Source organism: Pleurodeles waltl, chromosome 8 (assembly GCF_031143425.1).
Source record: "Pleurodeles waltl isolate 20211129_DDA chromosome 8, aPleWal1.hap1.20221129, whole genome shotgun sequence".
Lineage (NCBI taxonomy): Eukaryota > Metazoa > Chordata > Amphibia > Caudata > Salamandridae > Pleurodeles > Pleurodeles waltl.
In genome coordinates this window covers 1,389,429,193-1,389,452,915 of record NC_090447.1, presented here as the reverse complement: position 1 = coordinate 1,389,452,915, position 23,723 = coordinate 1,389,429,193, and the positions used below count along the sequence as shown (strand labels likewise).

The window sequence follows — 23,723 nt, the reverse complement described above, 5'->3', positions numbered from 1 at the left end:
TCTGCCTATTGTTTGTTCTGTGACTGTTACTTTCGCCAAGATACCTCTGAGGTCCGCACACATGAGGCCGAACTCAACTGCCACTGTACCAATCTCGCCTTCCAGTATGGTGCCGAACCCCTGAATCACTTCCATCAATGCTGCCCTTGAGGGTTCACCCTCTGACTCGGGCGTCTGGGTGCCCGTCTTGTGCGTGCTGCGCTGTGGAAGTTCCTGCGGCAGTGCGTACTGCGTTATTGTATTGCTCGGCTGGCCTTTGGGTGCCTAGTCCTTCCCATTTACAACCCCTGGGCTCCGTACCACACCACTCCCTGGTGCACCTCTGCTTGATCCTGATGTACGCGTTGTGTGCCAGTGCTTACTCGCACTCGTTTAGGTTTCCCGGGGCTGCAGTCATCCCATTTCATGCAGTATTCCCCATTTCAAGCCTTGTTCCAACTGCAGCCATCCACTGACGTTCACACACAGAGCCAGTGCGTCCAGTTTGTCCACTTCCTCCAGAACCCAAACCACAGTGCTCCACATACCCAGGGCCCAGTCAGGTCCAACTTTAACAATCCCGCTCGCTGGATTCTCTGTGCCCCAAATGTCGGGGTTTCCCAGACCAACGCTGCTCAGAGCTCATAGACCCTAAGGGCCTCATTCTACACCCGGGGCAGCTTCACCTGCACCCACTCCCTTTGCCGTAGGGAGTCCACTTGCCGTAGGGTCACCCACCGGTCCTTGGCAGCACCTCCAGCACGCTGCAGCCACCCTGATATCTCCTTTGCCTCATGGTCCCCCAGTGGGCCTCCAATGTCTCTAGATCACTGCCTCAGACAGAGAAGCTGGTCTTCAGGAAGCCTCTTTTTGCAGGTGGAGCATGGGAGTCCAATTTCCACCTTGTCCATGTTAGCGCCTCAGCAATAGGACCCCCTCTGTCAGGTATACCCCCGAGGGCCCTGCAGCTGCCTCCTAGTCCCCCACGTGGGCTGCAGGACCTTCACTGCAGTGGTGTCTTTCTTTCCAGTTCAGCCTGTTTTGCATGGTAGCGCTATCCCAGCCGCTCCTGTCTGTCCCTGCCACTTCAGTTACTGAGTGTCTCCAGGCCCCTGCCCTGCCTGATGCTCCTGCCCATTGCCACCGGTTCAGAATAGCCTCAGCCTTTCTCCGGGAGTCCGCTGCCTGTCCCTGCCCATTTTGGGCTAATATTAGGGTCACAGGCGGCAGGCCTCTCTTCCATGTCGGCCACGTCCCACCTCACCCGTGTGTCGGGCCCTCCTTGCCAGTCAGTGCACTCCCACCCCGGGCCTAGGCTTCAGCGGCTGTCCCATTCTCCTCAATCTGGGCCTTTGAGAGAGGGAGCAATAGTTGAAGGGCAGATGCTCCCACACCGTGTGGTGGAATGCCCTCTGCTGCGGCCGCGGCACCGCTGCAGGCCCCGACATCTCGTCCTCACCGCTCACAGCCTCCCAGCTTGCCCGGCTCTGCGCTCCCTCCCGGACCCTCATACTGCCGGATTTTGTTACCAGGTGCCTCCAGTATACTCCAGGCATCTCAGCAGGTCATTGCTGCAGCATCAACCACCGCGCACCATCTCAGCAGGCCCGAAGACGCTTCCTTCCCATGCAGTCTCCCCGGTTGGGTGGCGGGTTGGCATATAAGAGCGCAAACAGCTAAGCCGGGCAATCAAACCCCCAGTACGGAGTACCAGGTACCAGCATTCAAGGCTCTGCTTCAGGAGTTCGTGTGAGTCTGCATATTATTATTTCAGCACTCCCACAGGGAGGATGCCGCAGGATCGGTGACTGGGGCGATGGAGTTCGGGGTTAGAGCATCCGATCGGCCGTCTTACCAGGCCACGCCCCCCAGATGTGCATAATGTTTGTCCAAATTAATTCTACATTATGATGTTTGCATGAGTCTAACCTCGGATTAATAGTAACTCTCTTAATTAGCATAGAGAGGACAATCAAGACAATATTGGTAGCGCATCCGATTAGGGTTTTGAGATAATATAAATAGAGTTCCAACCCTAATAATAATTATCATTATTAGTTTTCCCCGCCCCGTTTTCCCCAGGGATATCTACCCTTCTACTTTGTTACACAGGGTTGAAAGCTCAGGGGAAAAGATGAGAAATATCACTAGTATTCTGTGATATGTCGACAGGAGAGTACAGATGCTTCATTTTCATGTACATATTGTGACACCAACTACGGCACTGCGAGGTGAGACCTCCCGCGGTGCTGTAGCAGGGCTCAGTTAGCAGAAGCACGAATAGACCCCCACTGGGTCACCAACTAGGAAAGTCAGGACGGAGGCTACGGGATAAGTTACGGTGCTCCCAAGGGTGGGCGTCCTCAGACTTTGCCTACCATAGGCGCAGAATAAATGAAATATAACTTTACATATGTCAAATAGACACCACAATGTAAAGTCTGCCTAGAAAGTCTCAGGGAATGAAAAACGTCTTCTTCAGATGTAAGTTTTAGCTCCATGAAAGGAAGTTGGGTGATCCCCCTCCTCCTCTCTGCACGAATCAGAGGGGTGGAATTTGTTTTCAAAAAAGTGTTGCGCCATAACAATGGGAAAACCAAGAATAGCCCAGAATCCTCACCCCAGAATGCCAGGGCACCACAAGGCTTTGAAGTGATAAGTTAATGTTTTTATTCTTTCAAAGGAAATGGAAGAAGCCTTAAAAGGGGCAAATGTCTTTCATAGGAGTAATTAGTGGAAGGGAAACCTGCCAGTATCTGAGGTTCTCTGTAGCATTCCATGATAAAATAAAGACCTGAAACTGAGTGTGTGGCCATTGTTTTCCTGCGGACTGAACAATAATAGGATTGTGAACGGAGGGATAACTTTGTCCGTTCCCAAAGAGAATTGATTGAACAAGGAACAGTTACTTAAAGCACAAGCAACACGAGACAATGAAGGTCATTAGGATGGTCCTTTATGGGCATGTATGTAGCGCACCCGGTGTCTCAGGCTTAATGCCAGAATTCAGCCAATCTGGCACTTAGCATTTGGATGCACAAAAACCTTTGTACTTGTATAGCACACTACTCTCCCATTAGGGTCTCAAGGCGCTGTATGCATACTGCTGTGGAACCCCTCCTGTTTTTCCCCTGTGAGGCACCCACTCCTGGGCAACCCCCAGGGTGAAGCCAGGCATCCAAGCACTGTCAGGGCCATTGTGAAGATTAAGCAAGCTATTGCCCAGAGTTGCAGAGTGGGAGGCATTAATTAAATTAGGCACCCAGGCGAGAATTATCTGGTTCAAGGGAATTGAGCCCAAGCCCCACGGAGGCAGGAATTGAACGCTGGTCCCGGGCCAGATCCCTGCATAAAGGTCTGCTGCTCTAACCATTGTGCCATACTTCTCCACAAAGGACCTCAAGTCCCTGATCCCCACTTGGACGTGAAAGTGAGAACCCAACTCCTGTTTACCTGACATAGTGGCACATTGTTGCCTACTGCACAGGATGAACATGGGAATGTGTGGTGCTCTACACTGTTACAGCCAAGTGACTGGATATATTAGTGGATGAAGAGACTCTCTATTGTTTCTCATTCTCTTCCATTATTTTCTCTTCCATTTTCCTTGTCCTTCATACCCACTCTTTTGGTTTTGTTACTTTGGTTTCTTTTGTTGCTGGATCCCTTTTTTTTTTAGGGTCGAGCCTGCATCACATGTGCTTGCGCATGTGTATCGCTTGCGAGACGCTTTAGTAGTAAGAAAAGGGCTCAGAGCCCCGTCCATGGCACATCAGTGTCTTTCATTGTCTCGTGGGCTTGCCTTTTAAAACCTGCTTGCTTTAATTAATGGAAGGCACGCATACGTCATGCCTTTTCCAGTGGTTAGCTCCCCTCGAGCGCAGCAACCAAGTACTGAAAACATGCAAGGCTCGCTGTTTTCCGTCTGGTTTGTGGACTACTTTATATCTTTTTTTAGCAGCGTGATCTCACTTGGCAGAAGTCGAGCGCTTTGCATGACACCGACCCTGTTACATAGTTAATTGCACTTTTGCCGGTTATGTAGCTAATTGCACTTTTGACGATAGGTTTCACTACGAGTGAACTGTAGCAGCGCAATCGCGCTCTTTTTTTCCATTTAATGTGGCAAGAAAAGTCTGGTTGGGAGTTTACAACTGCTAATAGCTCTAAATCGGAGAAATGCGAGACCCGTTGCATTTCAAATGCTTGTTTTAGTAGCAACTGGGCGGTGGGCTTCTTTTTCAAATTTCAGTAATGAAGGAGTCCACCTACTGGGAAAGTAAATCTGAGGTTGTTTGAGGCCCATGTGTTATTTTAATTATGCTGATGTAATCGGAGTAATTTCGGTTTTTCCATGTTACTCTTTGATGCAGAATTATGATAATAACGCAATTACACCTGCTTCCGTAATTAAGAGTAATTTGGCAAAAATAATCCTTCCATGACAGCACATTTAGCGACCACAAGCGGCAGATTTAGCGACCACGAGCGGCAGCTTGCTATTTATGATCTGCTGCATGTAGTACTAGTACTTAATGCAAAATGCATCCTCGAGTCCATTTTAGATGTAAGGGTGCATTTTGCGCTAAGAAAATACTGCTAGATGCTGGGACTAAATTGTCTGGAAGATTGTACACCAACAGCATATTTAGTGCTACTTCCTCGTGCAAATGCCTTCTTGCACCCATTTTGGACATGAGGGGGGCATTTTCATATAAGAAAATAGTGCTAAGTAACTTGAGTGAAACTCCTATCATAAAAACACATTTAGCGAGTGCGAGTGGCTGCTCGTGCTTGCTATTCATGTTGTGTTCCATTTAGCACTATTTCTTAGTGGAAAATGCATTCTCACACCCATTTTAGACACAAGGAGTAATTTTTGCATTAAGAAATAGGGATACACACAGAATTCTCTTCTTGTGTAATAATGAATAATCTCTCTGAATCCTTTGGTAATTTTGCATGATTACGCTACACTGAATACGCGAGTTACGCTAATTCCTAGGCTTTTTTTGAAGTTTGACAAATTTTTGACAAATTGGTTCTGACAAACTGTTGAGTCAACCTAGTGGCTATTTATTTTAGGATCTCTCTGTGCATGTTGGAGTAATGGTTCTGCATTTCTGAACCTTTTTTGATACAATCCAGGTTGTGGGAATGGAGTTTAATAGATGGGACTGCGGGAATGAAGTGATAAATTGAATTTTCCTAGATTGGTGGGCATTGAACACACATTGATTAGGATAACATGATTTTTAACACTGGAGAAAGATATGGAGGAAGAAGGGCAAAGTCATTCTGCCTATGGCACTTCCAATAGCACATGTATTGTCTTTAGCCCTAGTGAAGAGCACACTATGGCAAATTAGACTGTAGAATTGCACAGAAATATGATTTGACCACAACATTAGCCCAGATTATGAGTCAGGTGGAGAGGAATTACCATATGGAATTCCACTTCATATGTTTCTGAGTGGCCAGTGTTTTCACTCATGGCTGGTTCCCATGTGTTGGAACACCAAACCCTGGGCCAGATTTAAGAAGCCTCTTGCGCCACCTGCCCCACATTAGCGTAATTTTTCTGACGCTAATGTGGTGTTAGGTTGGCAAAAACGCCTCACCATATTTACAAAGTGGCACAATGGACGCATTGTGCCACTTTGTAAACCCTTGCGTCAAATTATGCCTGCGCCAGACTTTATGTATACAAGGGGGCGTACCGGCATTAGGAGGCCCAGAAAAATGGCGCAGTGGAATCTGTGAGATTCCACTGCGTCATTTTTTGCATAATTTTTAATGCCTGCCTGCCATTGTTTTCAATGGGCCTCCTTTCACTGTGCAGAATTAGCATCAAATTTTGGGCGCTAATCCTGCAAAGCGCCAAACAAGCATCAACATTTTTTAAACTAGTTCCGTAACGTGCGCCATGGTGCGACATATCTTAAATGCGGAGCACCCATGGTGGCATTAGGGGGGTGCAAGAAAAATTGCGCATCATGACATGATGTGCCACTTTTCATGAATATGTACCCCTGTTTTTTAAATGGTAATTCTGCCCGAAAAAAATGGCATGTGGTTTTGGCTGCAGCATACTGTGCCCCTGAGCAGAACTCACCTTTCTCTTTCCTACCCTGCTTCTCACACCTCCTGCCCTCCACCACACCTTCACCCGGAAACAGAGGCTGCAGCTTACATTTACCACCTGCTCAGAGCAGGCAAAGCCTTGTGGTTTTATGATGGGTAGATCTGGGCCCAGACAGTAACTCCCCATAGCACTGTAATTCTATGTCAGGACTGGAGGCTCAGATTATGCTTCTCTTTCTATGCTTTATTATCAACAGCAGGCAATAGGAGAAGATGTTATTCAAAGAAAACATATCCCAGCACTCATGGGATTAATGTCATAACCATAGACAACACAGCATATATAAACCTCTGAGGCCAATACACTTCCTCTTTCTTTCCTGCTTCCGCAGCCAGTTAAGTGCCTCTTGTCTATGATTCCTTATTCCTATTGTGCCGTTATTTCGTTATTGTTTGCTAGCGCTTGCCGTGCCTTGCGCTTTTATTATTGTGGAGTGGGAGCGGGAGCATTTTATTACGGGGCTTTGCCCGTACTTTCGATTACGAGGCTTGTTGCCTCTTGAGTAGAGCCCAGTGAAACACTCACACGCGTGTGTGCACACGCCCATTCGAACTCGGGCTCGATCCTTTCTTCTGGTGCCCGTTTTTCCCCAGAACTCTGGAGGATTCTGACGGTGCGGTTAGATAATCGAGCAAACGCGAGTGAACCCAGCCTTTTGAACCCCTTCTAGACTGGCTGTACCTAGGCTCCTGACGCCCTGAGTCCACTGGATTGGCTCAGGGTTGGAAAATTACGCATAGACTTTGCCTAGAGTGCTGCAGGCTGCTCCCTCCACACTTTACATATTAAATTAAAATTTTACTTAGCCTGCTGGGGTTTTTGCACTTCCCCTGACTGTAGTCTTTGACTACCCCTGAATTTACGTTCCTTGTGACGTACCCCATATTATTATGACCCAATCTTACTCCTATGAGGAGGAATAATATTTTGAGGGTGAATCCCCCTCTTTTGAAGAAAATGTGGTTGGCGCATTGGACAATAGCGTTCAGCTATCAGTGAATAAGGCGTTAGCGAAGGCTCTTGGCCCTCTCACTCACCATATTGACAACTTTGCGCGCCATAAAGGTTGGCTTCCGCCCATTACTCCCTCTGAGGAAGCGCAAACGGACCATCCCTCTACCTCCAAGGGTAAATCAAAGGCCAAAAAGTGGGCTCACTCTGAAATTTTTGACAAACTGTCTGCCTCCATTCAAAAGGAGCATGAGTATAGTTCCCCGCAATTGCAGGACGCTTCCGGTACAGATCAGTCCTCTGACCATTCTTCCTCCAAACATTCATCTGATTCCGACTCAGATGTGGAACTCTGGGACCGCCCAGGCTCGAGCAAACGTAAGAAGATAGAGAAAACCAAAAGTCCTGTCACCAAGGTCCCACAGGTGTTGATATTCAATCTGGAGGATATCATTCATCCTCGTTCCTCAAGCTGGACTCCGCCTCCGGAGGTAGCTTCATACCTCCAGGATCACATCAGGGCCGAGTTCGACAAGGATGTGGGAGCCAGATTACGTGCAGAGTGCCCTAGACCAGATCTTGAGGGTAAGGTCACCGACACCCCGGATATTGATCCGACAATGGTCACCTTTATGAAAAAATGGGCTAAGGATCCCAAAAAGGGGCTTGACCGTGCTTGGAGGTTCTGCCAAGATAAGCTTCTTGACCTTTCCCGGCCCCTGGCAAAAATCCTGGAAATGGCCTTTTTACCGAAAGAGTTGAATGCTCTTATTGACCCAGATGTCCTGGTGGGTTTGGCTCAGCGAGCCATTTGTCACCTTGGAAATGCTAACGTAGCTATATCCACCGACAGAAGGCGCTCCATCCTGATGCGCATAGACCCCCAACTTACTGAGCTTGCTACCTATGAAGCAGGACAGGTAGCTCAGGGCCTCCTTTTTGGAGCCCCCTTCATTAAAGACCTTTCCAAGTTCACCGCTGCCTTCAAGTCCATGGACAAATCCCAATCATCCCTTAAGAAGGTATTCAGGGAGACTCTTTTTCGGAGGGCTGGATGCTTGCGGGGTCGCTCGTCAGGCCGCTCCTACTATCAAGGCCCCAGACGTGATTCCTTTGCCCGTGGACGTGTGTGTAACAGGGAACAACAGTCAGACTCTATGTTCTACCCTTCACGGCCCGAGGAGGTAGGGGCCGTTATCAAAAGAACTTCTACAAGGGACAACAGGAAACTTCCCAGGACTCCTCTAACTCAGGTGAGACTCATTCACCCTTCGGAGGTGATTCTTGGGGGCACGGTTCAGGCTTGTTTAGTAGAATGGCAAAAACTAACCAGAGATCCCTGGGTGTTAGAAACTGTTCAAGGTTTCAGGTTGGAGTTTTATCAGTCACGTCTCCAACAATTTCCCCCCCCCCTCCGTTTTTCCCATGACGATCAAGAGACCATAAGTCTGGAGGTTCAAGCTCTGCTAAAAAAAGGGGCGATTTGTCATGCCCTATTTTTCTGGTAGACAAGAAGGGCGGAGGCTCAAGGCTGATTCTGAATCTCAAAGAATTCAATGCCTGGATAGTCTACAGACATTTCAAAATGGAGGGTATTCACCTCCTGAGAGATATTCTTCAGGAAGCAGATTGATTGGTACGTCTAGACCTAAAGGACGCTTATCTGAGCATCCCTATCTTCCCTCCTCATCGTTGTTTTCTTCAATTTCTTTGGCAAGACCAATGTTTCGAGTTTGAAGTCCTGCCCTTTGGGCTTTCCTCTGCTCCTTGGTGCTTTACCAAGGTCATGATACCAGTAGTGGAATCTCTTCACGCCTGAGGGGTGCGCCTGATCGTTTACCTCGACGATCTGATGGCTCAGGATCCCCATCTCCTCCAAATTCACCTGACATGGACAATTCAGCTCCTGCAGAACCTAGGTTTCTTAATCAATCAACCCAAATCATGCCTTTGGCCATCTCAACAGATCGATTTTCTAGGTTTCCGGATAGATTCCATGAAAGCTCAGTTGATTCTTCCCCCTCAGAAGGTTCACAATATAAAGAAGAAATTGCGCCTTCTCCTATCCAGACATAGAGTGTCCTTGAGGAACTTAGACAGGATGGTGGGGCGTTTATCCTCTTCGGTTCAGGCAATTTTTCCGGGCCCCCTTCACTACAGAGCCCTCCAATGCCTCAAGATATCCCACCTGCAGAAGGGCCTGTCATATACGGACATGGTGCCTCTGTCCACAGAGGCCCGCTCGGAGATAGCCTGGTGGCTAGAGCACATGGAGGCCTGGAACGGGCGTGCGATTTTCGGCACTTCCCCAGATGTGATTCTTGAATCAGATGCCAGCAGATGGGGCTGGGTAGCCCGTTGCGGGGATCTGACCACAGGAGGTCATTGGTCGGAAGAAGAACTCCACCTACACATGAACTGCCTGGAGCTTCTAGCCGGATCCTTTGCGATCCGGAGTGTCTCACCCCTGAAGTCAGATTGTTGCATTCTTCTGAGAATGGGCAACGTTTCAGCGGTCAGATATGTGAACAAACTTGGGGGCACCAAGTCTCAGACCTTGGCTCAAATTGCCATGGATTTCTGGCAGTATTGCCTACGTCACCACATTTCAGTGATTGCAGAGTACCTACCATGGACGAACAATACAGTAGCTGATTGGAATTCCAGATTCCTTCGGGATGGCAGCGATTGGAAGCTCCTCCCAGAAGTGTTTTCGGTTCTGAATCAGAAGTGGGGTCCGCTCTCGATAGACCTTTTTGCTTTGAGACTGAATCGCCAGCTTCCCCATTTCTTCAGCTGGAGACCGAATCCGGAAGCAGTGGCCACAGATGCTTTCCTTCAGGACTGGTCATCCCATCGGAGATATGCTTTTCCCCCCTTCAGCATGATCCCTTGGGTCTTGCCTCAGGTTCGCCGTCTGGGAACCGAGATTGTGCTAATAACACCCCTTTGGAGAGCTCAAGCCTGGTTTCCCTTGGCTCTAGAGTTGTTGCACGATTTTCCCCTTCTGATTCCTCTGCAGCACAACCTTCTGCTGGACCCTCTAGGGATACCTCATCCCTTAATTGTGGCAGGCAAGTTACGACTGGCGGCTTGGAGAATTTCCGGCAACAATGGCTCTTGCCAGACATTTCTGAACAGGCTTTCAACTTCATCCATCAGGCCTCGTCTTCCAGCACCCATAAACAATATACCTCCGCTTGGAAGCGATGGGTTCATTGGTGTGTGGAACGGGATGCAGATCCCTTTAATGCTGATGTCAGTCTAGTGGTTAATTTTCTAGCATCTCTTGCTGCGTCGGGTCTGGCTTACAGATCTGTTAATAATTATAAGTCCTCTATATCAGCCGGTCATCTACCAGTTGATGACCGGCTGATAACTGGTCGGGGAACATTTTGTAGTTTGCAAGTTGATGAGAGACATTCGTCTGCCAAATCCTCCTCTTCCTCGATATTCGTCTCTTTGGGATGATAATGTGGTCCTTTCATTTATTTCCTCCTGGCCAGATAATAGATTCCTGTCGCACAAACAGCTTTCGGCTAAACTTACTCTGTTGTTATGCCTCATTTCTTGCAAAAGAGTATCAGATGTTCAATCTCTCAACCTGGCAGGGAGGATTTTTTCCCCTACGAGAGTTTCTTTTTCTATTTTCAGGCACACTAAGACAGGCACCAAGTCAGTGTCGTACCCTGCTTTTCCCCACAACTCCAAGCTATGTGTGGTTCAATGTTTAAAAGCTTATGAAGCTGCTACGGAAGAATTTTGTAGAGACCCTAGAGATCAATTATTAATTTCCCTTCAGAAGCCTTTCAATCCAGTCTCAGCGGCTACTTTGGCCGGATGGATCAGATGGCTTCTGTCTGAAGCAGGAATTGATGTGTCCATTTTCGGGGCTCATTCGGTTCGCGGAGCTATGGCCTCAAAATCCTTTAATTTGGGAATGAGATTAGAGGACATTGTGAAAGCAGCATACTGGTCCTCAGAGTCTACTTTTAAGGCTTTCTATTATAAACCTATTTTAGACATTGCATCGATTGTGGTTAACCAGCTTTGAACTAGCATAATCTGAGCCTCCAGTCCTGACATAGAATGAAAAATGTTTGAGCTTCTGCGTCAAGAATTTTCAATTCTATTAAGGACACGGAGGCGAGGATTATCCCTCCCTAGTTTAACAATAAGACACCTGCTTACGAGTTAAGTATCTTGTTTTGATGTTTATGTCTCATTGCTTTACCCACCCAATTGTTATGGCATTGTTAGCAACTTTACTGATACCAGATCTTGTCTGGCCATATACTATGATTAGTTTCTTGTTTCACCTTTTCTCTTAGGCTTCACCCAGCAATTATGTGCCTTCATTCGATGGATCCTTGATTACTCCTTCTTCTTGGAATTGCTGTTTTTTCCTTGGATTTTGGATGATGTCCTGGTTCGGGTTCGATCTTTGACTGATTTTTATTGACTGAGTTTCGCAAAGAAAGAGGAAGTGTATTGGCCTCAGAGGTTTATATATGCTGTGTTCTCTATAGTTATGACGTTAATCCCATGAATGCTGGGATATGTTTTTTTTTTAGTAACATCTTCTCCTATTGGCTGCTGTTGATAATAAAGCACATAAATAGAAGCATAATCCTCGCCTCCGTGTCCTTAATAGAATTGAAAATTCTTGAAGCGGAAGCTCGAAAATCTTTCAATGTGGTGTTACCGCTTGGTAATACTTTTTGCACCTGTGGATTTACCACCCCGCCAGTACTATGCAACTCGTAATCATCCTCATTGTGGTATACTTTTGCAAAAGGAGAAAAGTGTAATATAATTGGACAAAATGCGATTGTAGATAATATTACAAAGGGAATGATGGAATTTCAATGGCTGTCTCTGAATGCTGTGCTAATCTCTGTTTATTATTCATTAAACTTTGATCTTTGTGTACGTCCTCATTAAGCTATCTATTGTTTCTGGTCTTTTCAGCAACGTGGGTCGGAGGAGCTTACATCAATGGAACCGCAGAAATAGTTTATCTTCCCAGCAGAGGACTAGCCTGGGTCACGGCTCCGTTATCATTCTCACTGACTTTCGTTATTGGTAAAAAAAAAGAGAAACGTTTAATTATCACGAATACAATATGTATAGCCTGTCTCAAAAAATAAATTATTATTTACAAATCAGTAAAAGCTGAAAGAGTACACGAGATAGCATTTAAGTTGAAGATGATATAATGACGTCCGAACAATAGAATCCTATTGATTGGCGATGTAGGCTAGTGGGAACACTTGTCGCCGAGATCTGCAGTTTACAGAGCATGCCGTCTCCGTATTTCATCCTTCTGAGCTCAACAAAATGTAAAATTTGTTATGTGCAAAATATTGCAAATGTGGTAATCTTTTTTTATAACAACAATCATTGGAGACGTCAATAGGTGTGGCTATTTGTTAACTGATAATGCTTTTACGTTGATTAGCAAGTTTGTGTATGTGTTTGAATGGATGAATGGGTGGATGTAATCTGTATTAACTCGTGTACTGAGCACCAGAATGTCTAAATGAGTAATTGAACGCAAGGACAATTCAATAACATATGATGGCACACATGGATGAATGGGTGTATTTATGGATTAATGGCTGGGTGAATGAGTGGATGAATGTGTGGATGGATGAGCACGGGATAAAAAATCTAATAGGCAGATAATTTGGAAGACTTCGCAATGTTATTAAATGGTAAGATTAACCAATAATATTCTAGTGCAAACATTTTGCCAGGACTAGACACCATCGTGCCAGTTTTACAGACAATGTATAAAGAAATACCCGTAGGACAGTGCAAGGATTACCCAGGACTTGCTACCATCAAGCCCTAGATGTCACAGTTCGACGTCAATTGACGCCATGTTGCCACGACCATCATTGTGCTCACAGTGAACAAGAATATACCATGGATGGTCTCATTCTGTCCCCTCTTATCTGCCACACTGAACTACACATACATGCAAAGAATGACGTGTGGCCCATCAAAAATGCACTTTGTTCACTAGCAACAGTAATATTTACAGTGTGTAGCAAGATAATCCATATTGTTTGCTGGTTCCTCAAAAAGGGTAGAAACTAGTGTGTTGTTGTCGTGCTGTAGTATGTTGTTGGGTTTGTATTTTGTTGTTGCTGTTCCTCCCTTGCAGTCCATTTTCAGTGTGTGGATTAGTACAGCGTGGGGCTAATATATAATTTTATGGGTGACTAGAGCAGTAGTAGGTGTAATATGTGGCTCTGACTTAAAGCAGTAATAGTGGGGCTTGTGGGTACAGTTTGTCAGCCAGAGTTGACAAAGTGGTGCTATTAGGTGTTAGTGGCTTGGTGGCGGTGGTACTGTAGTGGTGGGGGGTGACAGGTAAGGGTGCATGACATTTGTGTAATTTGTTTTTTTTTGTAGTTATTTGGAAGTTCAGCAAGAATGACTCAAAGTTCAAAACTGTTATTTGGCACTTAATTTCAGCACAAAATATGTCTTTGCACCCGCCTTGGATCCGAGGATTATTTTCACACTAAAAACAGAGTGCGAAAAAACTCAAACACCACCTCTCACTTCGAGGGTCTTGTTTCCATGCTGAACTGCGCATTTGCAGAAAGCTATTTTTATCGTGAACAGTGCATATTTACACAATGTGGCATCACAGCATAATTTCTGGAATTTTGCACAATCAAAGTAATGTGAAATTACGAAAATTAAGTTAATTATGCAGACATGCACATTTTGCCTGGGCCTAATGATAGTATATTGATGGGATTTGGCAGTGTGGTGATGGTGGGTGGTACTGTGGTGCTCTTGAGAGATATTACGGTGGTGGTGTTACAGTACAATGATGGAGTGTAGACATTGTTGGTGATGGGTAAACATATGGTGCTGTGTGGTGGTTGTGTCGTGGGGATGGTAATTGCATAGTGAGGTTGGGACTGTGCTGTTATGGGTTGGTTGTGTGGTGCTGTGAGCGGGTAGTGTCTGGGAGAGTTGTTTTGTTGAGATGTGTATTGGTGGGGTCTTTCGTATTGCGGTTGCGTTCGGTAGTGTGAGGTGGCAGTGAAGTGCTGTGGGGTTTGAGTGTGTTGGGGTAGATGTGTGGTGCTGTGAGGTGGTAGTGTATTTACTGTGATAATGAGGTACCTTTAAATGGTAGATAAGCAAGGGGAGGGCAGTACAGTTGTGCCGTGTAGCAGTGTTAGGAGGCTGGGTTGAATTGTGGTGCTTTCAGGTATTTTTGTTGTGGTGAATGTTAGAGGTACAGTTCTGAAGTGTGTATAACATATCAAAAAGTGGTGCACTCACAGGGGAACACCCAAACCGAATTACCAAGTAAAACAGATAGACAAAACATTAACACATGAGGCACTCGCTAAAGTAATGCATACATTCAATGTTGTGTAACAAAACTTAGTATATCCAATCCTATTGGAACCTATAAGGAAGAAAAGCAGGCACATCCACCTAGCAAAATATCAATCATTTAGAAGAGTCCGTTCAAAGAAAAAAAAGAAGCGTGTTGAATCTTCTAAATGATTGATATTGTGCTAGGTGTATGTGCCAGCCTTTCTCCCTTATAGGTTTCAATAGGATTGGCTATACTAAGTTTTGTTCCACATCATTGAATATATGCATTACTTTAGCGAGTGCCTCATGTGTAAATGTAATATACGGTGCCGAAGTGGTTGTGTAGCTCTGGGTACAGGGAGGGAGTAGAGCAGAGGTGGTGGTATAAAGATGATCGGCTGGAAATGTGGTCGCAAGGGGTGGAAGTGTAGTACCATAGGGTGGTCGTGCACTACTAAGCTATTGATGCCATAGTAGGGTTGGTAATTCTGTGGTGTTTGGTGAAGCTGTTACTAGGCAGATCCAAAAATGGGGTGAGTAGAATAGAGATTCTTATTTGTTATCATTGATATTGTTCCTATTCTTCTTCTAATTATTATTATTATGTGATCATGATTTAGTATAAGTATTATATTAAAGTAAATACCAGCGAAGCACTTTAGTTCATTCTTACATGAAAACTTTACAACGTTGTTTTTGTGCTAGGTGGCCTGTTTTTCATAAAACCCATGAGAGAGAAAAAGTATGTGACGATGATGGACCCTCTCCAGGAAACCTATGGAAACACCATGGGAAGCGCTCTCTTCATTCCACCGCTGCTCGGAGATATATTTTGGTTTGCTTCAATCCTTGCTTCTTTAGGTAAATAAGAACATGCTGTGCATTGCCTACCTATTTAAATAGTGTTTACAAATAATAGAATTACATTATTTTGTAATTTAATATTCTGGTGTATGGTTAATAATTGTTTTTGTCAATACCTTTAATGAATAGTTTTAAAGAAATAAACATATATTCCACATAAAGGTACAACAGGAAACAGTTATCATAATTACAAAATGCATAAATGCTATATTAAAGGCAGCCAAGAATCTTGTGTTACATCTCGGGTCTTGCAGATGTTTGAGAGTCATTAATTACAGGCATGAGCTTGGGCCTAAAATCCTTCTCCATGAAGGGGCACCCCCTCTATTTCTATAGGGATCATCAGTAAAGACATTGGTGCACTTACAGGAGTTTGTACTAATCTAATCAAAATTCATGAGGGTCATACCATTCTGTAGACTCTGAACTAAATGAGAGTACTGCATGGAATAATCCAGGTTTATCTAACTGCTAAAATGAAGTAACCTGTTGAAAACATAACTCCTTACTGTTACGGACTTGAAGAAGTCCCATTTATAGAGGAAGGACATCTGTTGCCTATGTTGCAAAATCACTCTCTGAGAATCAATAAATGGACTACTTTTGAACAACACAGCGCTCAGTTCTTGTTTAACTTGAAACATAAATATAAACTTCCTTAAGACCACTTTATGTGTGTCTTAAAATTTTAATTCCCATTACCCTCTGACCTCTTTACATTCAGTTTCTTTGACTGCCCGTGTTCTGCTATTGGTCAAAAGCTCAGTCATGTATGTCATCAGGGCCAGGAGAGGGCTAAATTGTTTTGCTAAATATAAAAGGCTAGCCACAATGTATCTTTTCCAGGCATGAAGTGAGGTTTTACAAAAGTAAGGGGCATATTTATACTCCGTTTGCGCCGAATTTGCGTCGTTTTTTTCGACGCAAATTAGACGCAAAACTAACTCCATATTTATACTTTGGCGTTAGACGCGTCTAGCGCCAAAGTTCATGGAGTTAGCGTCATTTTTTTGCGTGAACACCTTCCTTGCGTTAATGATATGCAAGGTAGGCGTTCCCGTCTTAAAAAATGACTCCGATGCATATGCGTCGTATTTATACTCCCGGGCAAAAATGACGCCCGGGAGTGGGCGAGTCTAAAAAACCCGCATTAGCGCCGGATTTTAGCGCCTGGGTCAGGGCAGGCGTTAAGGGACCTGTGGGCTCAGAATGAGCCCAGAGGTGCCCTCCCCTGCCCCCAGGGACACCCCCTGCCACCCTTGCCCACCCCAGGAGGACACCCAAGGATGGAGGGACCCACCCCAGGGACATTAAGGTAAGTCCAGGTAAGTATTTTTAAAAAAAAAAAATTGTGGCATAGGGGGGCCTGATTTGTGCCCCCCTACATGCCACTATGCCCAATGACCATGCCCAGGGGACAGAAGTCCCCTGGGCATGGCCATTGGGCAAGGGGGCATGACTCCTGTCTTTGCTAAGACAGGAGTCATTTCAATGGGGGTTGGGCGTCATAAAAAAATGGCGCAAATCGGGTTGAGGCGATTTTTTTGCCTCAGCCTGACTTGCACCATTTGTGGACGCCCATACGCCATTTTCCCCCTACGCCGGCGCTGCCTGGTGTACGTCGTTTTTTTTAACGCACACCAGACAGCGCCGGCGGCTAACGCCGTCTAACGTCATTGAATAAATACGGTGCCCGCATGGCGCTTCAGAATGGCGTTAATTTATTTGGCGCAAAACTGCGCTAGCGCAGTTTTGCGTCAAAAAGTATAAATATGGCCCTAAGGGTGCAAGCAGAGTGTGCACAGATTTTGCCACAGCAATATATATAGTAATGTATGCATGTGTTTTTGACATTACGTATAACAAAGTAAAATATATATAAAGGACTTCAAAATAGTTAAAATCAAGTAGCATTAATTCTTTGAGGCAAGTGCCATGACACAAGTTTATGATATTTTCCACTTTAGGAGCAACAGTCAGTGTTATTTTAGATGTCAAAGGATACCTGGCCATTGTCATATCTGCTTGCACTGTGATTACATACACATTACTGGGAGGTCTGTACTCAGTAGCTTATACTGATGTGATTCAACTAATTTTTATGGTGCTCAGTCTGGTAAGTAATGATTTGTTTTAATTTACTATTATTGACACCCTCCAAAGTGTTTAAAAAATGTATAAGAAAATTAAAGTAAATATGACAAACTTTCATTACAAATAATGTGGCTTTAAAATATCCTGGCATTATACTTTGTGTTGCACAGCAAGCATATTGTTTTTATTTATTTATCTCTTTAATACAGCACGGTACAGCTGTGCACAGTTATGTGGTTTTTCTTACATTCATACACTTGGCTAATGGCTTCCGTTCAAACATGACCATGAGATACTGAGAATATTCTGGGGAGGAAAAAATATGGGACCGATTCACAAAAGCATTTTTGAGTATGGTAAGTATTACTACAAGAGTGCTTTTTTATGTGCTCTTAAATGCCTATGTGAATCCGCCCAAAACCTCCAGCTACCTGTTAGTCCAAAGATGGCAATAATTGTATACTATTATTCCCTGAATATTTCATTTTTTTCTCACTTTAAAGTTGTGGGGCAATTTGCAAAGGTATGTAAAAGAGAACTACAAGAATACTACTTTACTTACTGTAAAATGCCTTTGTGATTTAGGGCCATATGTACGAACACATTTTCCCATTGACACAGAATGAGAAAATCCCTTTGCTACATCTGGCCCTTAGTCCCTAAGGGGCTGATTTAAGAGCCTCTAGCGCCTCCTTGAGCCACATTAGCATATTTTGTTTTTACACTAATGTGGCCCAACGAGGCCAAAATTGCAGCACCAAATTTACAAAGTGGTGCATGCGCCACTTTGTAACCCTTTGCGCTACATTATACCTGCGCCAGGCATCATGTATACAAAGGGGGCGTTCCAATGATGGGGGGGGGTGAAAAATGACGCAAAGAAATCTAGAAAATGTCTTTGTTTCATTTATTTCGGCACTGTTAACGCCTGCTCAGAGCACGCGTTAAAAGGAGGCATGCTGTTGTTTACAATGGGCCTCAATGAGCTTTGCAGGATTAGCATCAACATTTTTTACGCTAATCCTGCAAAGCTCCGAACTAGCGTCAAAAAGTTTGACGCTAGTTACCCCAACTACCGCCATGGTGCACCGTATCGTAGATATGGCGCACACATGGTGGTGTTAGGGGGCACTCAGGGGCGCAGGAAAAGTGGCGCTGCAGTCAGTGCAGTGCTACTTTTCTTAAATCAGGGCCTTAGTGTTAAAGTTGGTGATGATGAGCTTATTGGACTGTGCCCTGGATACAAAGAATTAGAATAAGGAGAGTGTATGAGGCCATAATCCTCTTTAGATTGGCACTTTCTTAGCTAAGTCTCTCTAATTTTAAGGCCTTTTGTTTGTTGGAAGAATTGTATGATTTAGTTTGTCTTTACTGAAGGTTATGAGTATGTCTATGTACAAGGTAATACAAAATGTAAACTATAAATTGTAGTAGCATGCCCGTTCATTCAATGCTGATCCAATAGATTTAATTGTGTTTTTTCTAGGGGTGGGTGTAACTCACATAATTTGCTGTATTTTAATTATGTGAGATTACAGCAAAAATATATGAGATTATGTGGAAATTCATGAGGAGCATAACTTTGCATTTAGAGCTATTTTTGTAGAGCAAACTGCACCCTTGCATCCAAAATGGACCAGAGGGTGCATTTTGTACTACAAAAAAGAGCTAAATGCATTAGACTCTGAACAGCAGTGGCCACTCACACTCTGTTCCTGTGCTTTTGTGTTAGGCATTATTCCCCTGAATTACTTTAGATATTAGAACAGGCTTAATCGTGCAATTTTCAGTAACTATGCATCACAAGAGTAACGCAAAATTTCTAATCACCCATACTATGGGGCAATTCAAAGTTCAAGGAACTCTCAAAGATTTTTTACAATTGCAGATTTTGGCCCTCATTACAAGTGTGGTGGTCAGACGACGGCCACACTTGTGGTGACGGTCGGATCGCCGCATTCCAGGTGGTCCGAATGCCACATTATAACCCTGGCTAGGTGGACCCACCTAAAGACCGTCAATTCTGTCAGGAGCATGCTCCCAATGTGGTGATGATGGCCTGAGTTGTATTCAGCCAGTGCAAGCCTGAACTCGGCACCGCCTGGCTGACAAATTAAATATTACACATTTAGGGCCTAATTAAGAGTTTGGTGAACGAGGAAGCCCGTCCGCCAGACTCCTGACAGGGTGGCCCGCACCTTCATGGCAACCACCCTGCCAGAGTTATTAATGGTTTCCCGCTAGGTCAGCTGCCGGCCAAGCGGGAAACAGGCTACAGCATTGTCTCCAGCTCGTAATAAAGCCGGCAGCAATTTTGTAGCCTGCAGGGTGCACCAGCAAACTCACAATGTTCACTGTCTGCAAAGTAGTCAGTGAACATTATGATGGTGCTGGGCAGGGCCCCCCCTGTAGTCCCCTGCACCTGTTCTCCGCCAGCCTTTTCTTGGCAGTGTTACCGCTATGAAAAGGCTGGTGGGGAACAAGGTTGTAGTTCGCAGGGCAGCGCTGCTTTAAAATGTATTACGATGTTCACCATTGCGGCGGTGCTGGTGGTTTCCCGGAGGTCTGACCGCCAGGGTTTTAATGTGGCAGTTGGACTGCCACAACAGCAGCGGTCTTGACCGCCACCGCAAGTGTGACAGTCTGAAAACTGCCACGCTCGTAACGAGGACCTAGAGCGATAAAATTATAATCCAACATTTACTCAAAATTACCTCACAAAATAAAGTTTTAAAAATTAACCATCAAAATCATAGCACATAAACTAGCAAATATAAACAAAATACATGGCAAAAGGTCACTTATATACAATATCCCTTTTGTAAAAATAGCATTAACCACCGCAAATTAAAATACAATAGTTGTACTTACAGTTCTGCAGCTTATGTCCTTGCCCTACCATCACTGGAAAACAACTAAATGCACAACAATTGTCAAAAATAAATCCAAACACATTTAAAAAAAACTCTCCAAAATATAACGAAAGCAATAATTCATACAGAATAACCAGTGCTTCAAGGAAACCATAACAAACAGTCAAAACGTAGATACAAACTCTTCCAGAAAACCAGGAAAACCAAAGGAAATGGAAACTAATGTTGGTTTAAACAGAACCCACATCATTTCTGTTAAAAAAATCCATAAATGGGAAACATCCAATACAATGCAATAAAAAACAACATATCCACTCTCACAGAACATACATCCCACAAACATTACAAATATCTAAACATTGCATAAGAAACAAAGTAAAAACACCCACATTACCTAGAATAAGGACATACGCTACACAAACTGAAGTTAGGCCAACTATATTACACAACACAACAGTCAGGCCCCCATTTCATGGTTGCCAGTCTTGAGACCGCCAACCAATCGGTGACGGTCGGACTGCTGCACTCCAGGCAATCTGACCGCCAGATTACAACCCTGGCGGTCGGACTGCCGTCACCGCCAGGAACAAGGTTCCCTGATGGGCTGACTCGTGGTTCGCCACACTGGCGATGACCTCAGCGCCGCCGTGCTGATCACAACTCTGTTTCCGCAAGCCTTTCCATGATGGGGACTCTGCCATGGAAAGGCTAGCAGAAAAATAGTGCTGGGGTCACAGGGGGCCCCTGCACTGCCCATGAGATGGGCAGTGCAGGGGCCCCCTTGCCCAGCACACTCGGAATGTGCACTGTCTGCTTTGGAGACAGTGCATATTCCGGGGGTGCTGGTGTGGTATGGTATTGGCCTCCGCTCCCTTAGGGAAGCTGAGACCAATGCCATAGCACTATTCCTGTCGGCGGGAATGTCGTAATACGATGTTCCCAGCATACAGCCCTGCAGGACCATCATAATACGACCTGGGGGGAGGCAGTCGGCATGACGGTGCAATTCAGACAGTGAACATTGTGACAGTGTTGGGCAGGGGGGCCCCTGCACTGCCCATTCCAAGTGCATGGGCAGTGCAGTGGCCCCTGTGTGGCCCCTACACCTGTTCTCTGCCAGCCTTTACATGGCGTTAAAACCATCATGAAAAGGCTGGCTGAGAACAAGGTTGTAATCTGCAGGGCCGCAATGCGGATTATGATCTCCGCCACTGCAGGCCGGCGGGGTCATGGATCCTGGAGGTGCTGGCGGTCTGACCCCCAGGGTTTTAAAGTGGCGGTTGGACTGTCTGAAGTCTCAAGACCGCCACACTCATAACCAGACCCTATGTTATGAATGAAATTCTTTCATTCATCTTTAACACCATCTTGCTTCACGTCTCTGCAGCACTTTGACTAAATTTGCAATGCAGGCAATGCCTGCATTTTAAACCAGTGGTTCCCAGCCTGTGGTCCGCAAATCCTCCTCAGGGAGTTCTCAACTGCTTTGAAAATTGAATAATATTAACAGATTAATAAAGTGTATATAAATAAAGTGGCTAAGTGTACAAAAATGTACTGTACATTTCAAGGGAATTTGAAATTGGAGGGTAAAAATTACATTAGTATCTTCAGATTGATTATTGGGATCAGTGCAGGTGCATCAAATAGAATATAGTATGGATCATGTGTGGACCATGTGTGGCTCCCATTGAATTTAGAAAAGCTCCAATCTTCCTATTCAAATTAATTGTATTATTTTCTTTATTTATATTTTGACAATTGCTTGTTTCTGTATTTCTGTGCATTGTTTTGCATTTCAAATCATCAACAATGTTTAAGCTGAATTCCTGGCTTTCAGTAAAGACTCAGTGGGGCTCCCTGGATTTCAATAATGATTCACTGGGGTCCACGGTTTCCAGTAATGATAAAATGGTGGTCCACAGAAGTCAAAAGGTTGGGAACCACTGTTCTAAAATGTCTGATTGACTGAGCCAATCTCTGAAATCAATTTGGACAGGCAATAATATAATACTACCTTGAGCAAAAGAAAGTAACTACCTACTGGAAACAGTGAACAATGATCATTGATAGGTGGAGAGATGTGCCTGAGGGGCAGAGCTGCTGACTTCAGAACTGAGGAATTGGCTTTGAGTCCCGGCATTGGCTCAACATCCTGTGATTTTGAGTTGCATCATTGTAGGCACAATGTTCATAACTATACAACAGCGAACATATATTCACAACATCTAGGAACACTTGGAAGATTCAGCTCTATTTTGGTAGAAATTTCACCCTGGAAGAGTACATACACTATGGGCTCTCATAACGAGTTCAAGACTAAATTCTGATCCGTATGTAAACAAATGTTACAAGAAACAAGAAAAAACACTGGCTAAAAGAAAAAATTATTGTATCAAAATTACCACACTGTGATAATAGCACTGAAGGGAACTACTTTGTGGGTGGATGTGTGCATTTGTAAAGAGCAAAATGCAGTCACTCACAGTGAAGTTAGCCAGTGGCTAAAGTGGATTGACTCATTGCCCTCTGCTGTATGCTGTAGTGGGTAAAAGAAAATGTGAATGGCATAACTACATACCACCGGATGAGGAGGTCTGACTGAAAGCCCAATGTCTAAGAATATATGACAATATGCACTACTCTATGTACACTATGCAGCCACTCTGTAGTTAGGATTCCTACGTATAGGAATTCTTCAGAATTTTGGTCACTAATAACTTTGCCTCTGTTTGATGAATCGCCACAAAACGTTTCAGACATATTGCCTTTTCTACATTGGCCGAGGATGCAAAATTTTGCAGTGATTGGTCAAGGGGTGGATAGATACAAGTGGAGGTCCCAAACATGTGTTTTTCCACAAATTCATTTTCCATAGACTTTTGTATCTTGCGTAGCATGAAACAGATGAACAGATTTACACATAATTTTACAGGATTACACATTATTGCACCCAGATTATCCTTTTGGGTAGTTCAGGTAAATAGAGTAAGAGGGTAAGGATTTTTTAAATTCTAAGGCATTTAAATATTAATGATGATTGTAGTTGCAGTATGTTCACAAAACTATGCAGTTTTTCACAGCGTTTCATGGAAGTAATACAGTACGTAGTGATTTGCTAATGACTGCCATTACAAAAGTTAGACAGTCATGTAGTTTTTAGTAACACTTTGGCTGTGTTCTGTGTTTTGCAGTTGAATAAGGTACGTATTAGGTTTGATATTTTTCCCTACCTGTTACCACTTTATTAAAATGGTAAGAGGTAGGGAAAAATATTTATATTTATATATATTTAACAAAAATGTACAGAGTACCACATTACTACCTCAGAAGTACTGTGGTGCCTAAAATAATTTGAAACAAATATGTAAAAAAATTAAAAACACAATGTACTAATCCATATTTTACAAATATAGGGTAGCACTGTGGATTTTCTATTTTGAACACATTTAAGTATTTAC

At 44.3% G+C, this 23,723-nt stretch overlaps 1 protein-coding gene across 1 annotated transcript in view; it reads left to right on the top strand.

Annotated features, from left to right (window-relative positions):
* LOC138249237 (high affinity choline transporter 1-like) overlaps positions 1-23,723 on the top strand; it is a 152,841-nt gene that overhangs the window by 77,950 nt on the left and 51,168 nt on the right. The window contains exons 2-4 of the mRNA XM_069203209.1: positions 12,047-12,160; positions 15,137-15,292; positions 17,263-17,411. Of these exons, the coding sequence (XP_069059310.1) occupies positions 12,047-12,160; positions 15,137-15,292; positions 17,263-17,411 (419 nt within the window). The remainder of the gene's footprint in view (positions 1-12,046; positions 12,161-15,136; positions 15,293-17,262; positions 17,412-23,723) is intronic.